The sequence below is a fragment of the Cyprinodon variegatus genome, unplaced genomic scaffold, assembly GCF_000732505.1.
Source record: "Cyprinodon variegatus isolate N-32 unplaced genomic scaffold, C_variegatus-1.0 Scaffold11, whole genome shotgun sequence".
Classification (NCBI taxonomy): domain Eukaryota; kingdom Metazoa; phylum Chordata; class Actinopteri; order Cyprinodontiformes; family Cyprinodontidae; genus Cyprinodon; species Cyprinodon variegatus.
The window spans coordinates 1,396,770-1,400,771 of NW_015150464.1; the positions used below are offsets into that span (position 1 = coordinate 1,396,770).

The 4,002-nt window shown below is 35.6% G+C and overlaps 1 protein-coding gene across 1 annotated transcript in view; it reads right to left on the reverse strand.

The window, feature by feature from the left end:
• LOC107088489 (sorbin and SH3 domain-containing protein 1-like) overlaps positions 1-4,002 on the reverse strand; it is a 73,127-nt gene that overhangs the window by 42,858 nt on the left and 26,267 nt on the right. Inside the window, exons 11-12 of the mRNA XM_015380700.1 lie at positions 1,008-1,043; positions 825-927 (exon numbers count right to left, since the gene is read on the reverse strand). Coding sequence (XP_015236186.1) covers positions 825-927; positions 1,008-1,043 — 139 coding nt within the window. The remainder of the gene's footprint in view (positions 1-824; positions 928-1,007; positions 1,044-4,002) is intronic.

The window sequence follows — 4,002 nt, forward strand, 5'->3', positions numbered from 1 at the left end:
TCAAGCGAGAGAATTACCTCTATGTGCAGTGAATTCTCATTATGAGTTTGTATGAAATAGTCCAGCTATGCACCGTTATTTCGTACGTTTTTGACGTTTTTTTCGTCGTATTTCGTTGTATTTTTACGTCTTGCCTTGAGACAAGATATCCTTGCTAGATATTCAATAACATAGAATTTAAGATACAATTAACCCTAACCCTGACCCTAAGATACAAAACAGCAAGCAACCTGGTGAGAGACATCAAGAAGTAATGATTGCACTGTTTTTTCCAGTTTTACGTCCGTCCGCTGATCTGTTTTTTTTTGTTTGTCTGCCTGCGCACTGATCTGTTTTTTCGAGGAAAAACGTCAAAAACATACGAAATACTGTGCATAACTTTTCGTACGATTTCATACGAACTAATAATGAGAATATGCTGCTATGTGTTTCAACTTCCAATCAGACAAAGCTAGGTGGGTAAACACTGAGACCGACTGTTTGTTCCCATAAAAATCAGAACTGATTCTGGGAAGAAAAAATGCGCTACAACTTAAGGGTTGGTAATACTTTGAGCAATCAGAGGCCTCCTGTCTGCGGCACTGTCTGAGGTCCTATAATTTTGGATAGGTGCAGCAGAGTGTCTTTGCTGCGACACACATGCAGACGACCTGGTCTCTGAGTATAAATCAGCCTTTAGTGTCTCAGCCAGCTGCAGGCAGCACTTTTCAGGATAGTTTCTGTTGCTGTTTATTCAACTTCATGTGAATAAACAGAACAGAAGCTGTTCATGTCTGAATGTTTAAGTTTATTAGAAGATCTACTTTCCCTCCTTATATACAGACCTTGTAGTTGAGGGTTTTAGAGAAGAGGACCGCGTTGGCACCGGCATTAGTCTCCCCCTGGAATCGACCAGGTCGTCGCTTTTTGAGCGTGGCACAGTTTTCCCTGCAAAGAGACACAATGGCGGATCAAATAAAGTCTAGAGACTTTGGAGACGATTCCCTGTGTGGAATATTACCACTCACCATCTTCCAGGTAACCGAAGGGGGTGGGACCGTCATCTGAAACAGCAGAGGAAGTTAGATGTTTTCATATATCTTTAATGGTTTAGTTAATCTTTTTTTTTTTTTTTTTTTCAAGGCTGAACTCGCTGCAGGAATAATATTAGAAACCCAAACTGAGCGGACGGTAATAAGCTGAGTGATTATTCAATCTAAACCACTAAGGCTCAAATATATAGAAATAAATATATAGAAATAAATTAATAATGATGTAAACTCTGTAATCTTGATGTAAATCCTCCCAGTTCTCGAAACACTGCTTCATTTCTGTACACATTGGTATTTTTGTGTGTGCATGAAATAGAGACACGTTTTTATATTTGCTTTTTTTAAATATAAAACCAGGAATATCAAAGAATAAAACAGGTTTATGTGGTTTAATTTCCCTCCAAACCTCTTTTCAGCCTGCTACTTCCGTTACTACGGCTGGTGTTTTATTTTAAAATCTGGAGAAAAAAATCTGTTTAGTATTAAATAAATGGACACTGCTTTGCTCACTAATATGCTTTCAAAATACATCTTTCAGAGTATTTTTTTTTTGTTTGTTTTGTTTTTGCCATAATTGCTAAAGTCCATTAAAAACTATTAGTTTAATGGCATGAGCTTGGATTTTACAAAGTTTATCGCTTAATTTGAACCTGTTTCATCCCCTAAAAAGCTTACAAAGTGTTTTGGGATTGTTCTTTTATTTGATTTTCTTTATTGAAGCATTCTCCTGCTCCAAAATCAACAACTTTTAGAACCTGAAGAGTCGCCATCCTGCAGCTTTAAGATGCATCCCTCCCCTAGCGCATCTGAATAAAACGCAAAGCTAGTAACTAATCTGGAGAGCTGAGAGACGAGCCAAAGAAAACTCAGCCATTTGATTAAAGGGATTAAATGTTACATTTTACCAACAATCACATATGCTACGTTAGATGGAGTGAAGGTGATGCTTTAAAACCTGAGAGCACTCAGCCAGCTGTGAAGCACGGTGGTGGAAGCAGAATGCTATGTGGCTGTTTTTGATGCATTGTACAATGTTTGTGAAATAATAAAAGAAAGACCTCAGTTTCATTTATTTTTTTTTTTACATCCCTGGAGATACCAAAGAACCAAATGGTTTGGAATGGATTAAACGTCCGCTATTATTACCAAAACCTCAAACCTACTGGCAATCGAATGCATGGACTCTGCTAACAGTCAGGTCTGTTTCAGGAAGCCAACACTTTTAAAGGAACTCCATGATCTGCCAGATTGGTCAGATATCCAGCCAGAAAACAAACCAGAAGATTGGTGATGACTGCATAAAGGGAGGATTGATTTTCAGCCTGCGAAGCAGCCGAAAATAAGCCGGGTGGTGGGTTTATATATCTGAGGCTTTGTCATTTTAACTCTTTGGGGACTAGAAAAATGCTGCAGTAAATTCCAACCTTTGCACACAATTCTTGTTCTTTAATAATCATTAAAAATGTTCCATCCTTTCTAAAGTAGCAGCTAAATAATATGCAGGTATGCAGAAAGATGGGCAAATACAGCGTCCATGGGGCCCTGAGATATATTTGATTTTACAGCCTTCTGTTTCTACCAATTATAAGGATTGCTACAATCAACAATCAGATGATCCTTTAAAAAAAAAGCTTAAAACATTTTTTTGTACCTATGAGTTTTAACCCTGTGCAATATTATTGTTGCATTATTTATTTATAGATATTTTACTGATGTTTTTTTTTATTTTCCTGATAAAATCTATTATTATAATAATTAACATTCAAGTATCTACAATTAACTCTCTGTTCTGGCGGGTCTGTGTTCATTATACTATATGTTTATTAATTATCCAGTAATACCAAAAGCATAAAAAATAAACTAGCATGCTTCAACCCATTGTCATTGGGGTTTTTCTTTCTTATTATAAATTAATTTCTAAAAACAGATAATTAAATAGGAAAATAAAAATAAAAAAAATACTCAAATGATGAAAATGGAACTTTGTAAAAAAGCGTTTAAGTAAGGAACATTTAAACTGAAATAATAAGTTCTTAAAACTAGACAGATATATGTAAATATATGCAAAATCTCTAATTACGCAAATGAACTTTCCTTATGCAGACTTTTAATTATATTCTATTAATTATCTCTTTAATTATCTCTTCACGATCAAAAACATAAGACAAAAGAAATGCTAAATTTAATGAGATTGTGTGTTTTTGTTATTAGAATCATTAAACAAATTCTCATACGGTAATTGCAAAATAAAAACGCAGATTTTCTCCCAAGGGCCCCTAGTTAAGTTGTGGCCCTAAGCAGCTACTTAGTTTGCTTCTGCCTTGGGCCGGCCCCTGCTTTGACCACAGCTGTATTTATTTGTTGCTGTTGCTTGATTATAAGCAAGAAAAACAGTAGGAACAAATGAAATCCAAAATCTCTAAATAATTCAAAATACATTAAGGTTTTTTCTTTATTTATTTATTTTTTTTGGCTGCTGCTAAGAAAAACCTTCCATTAGGTCCAGCATCACAGGTTCACCGAGAAAATCAAAGACTGTCAAATAAAAGCTCTTTACAGGAAGCATTACTGAGCTATAAAAGATCTGAGGAGCTTCGAGAGGGAGACCTGTGAATCAGTAATGAAGCATGAAGCTCCAGCGACACGCTCAGTAATATAAACATTACTTAAATACAGATTTAGTTTATTAGTCACAGCAGCATACGGATACTTAACAGTCAGTGTCCGGTTAACATAAATATATTTATATATTTATATTTGGTGCTCAAATCTGAATGCTGAGAATAATAAACATGGAAAAGGTTGCTTATGGCTGCAGCTCTATGGAGAACAGACTGCAACCAACACAGCATGTGAGCACCACCTAGTGGTCACAATCAAACAATACATACATTGATGCACGGTTATTGAACCTTTGGAATAAGCAACTAGAAATTACAGAAGAGGATTAGGGCCACTGAGAAAATGAAAA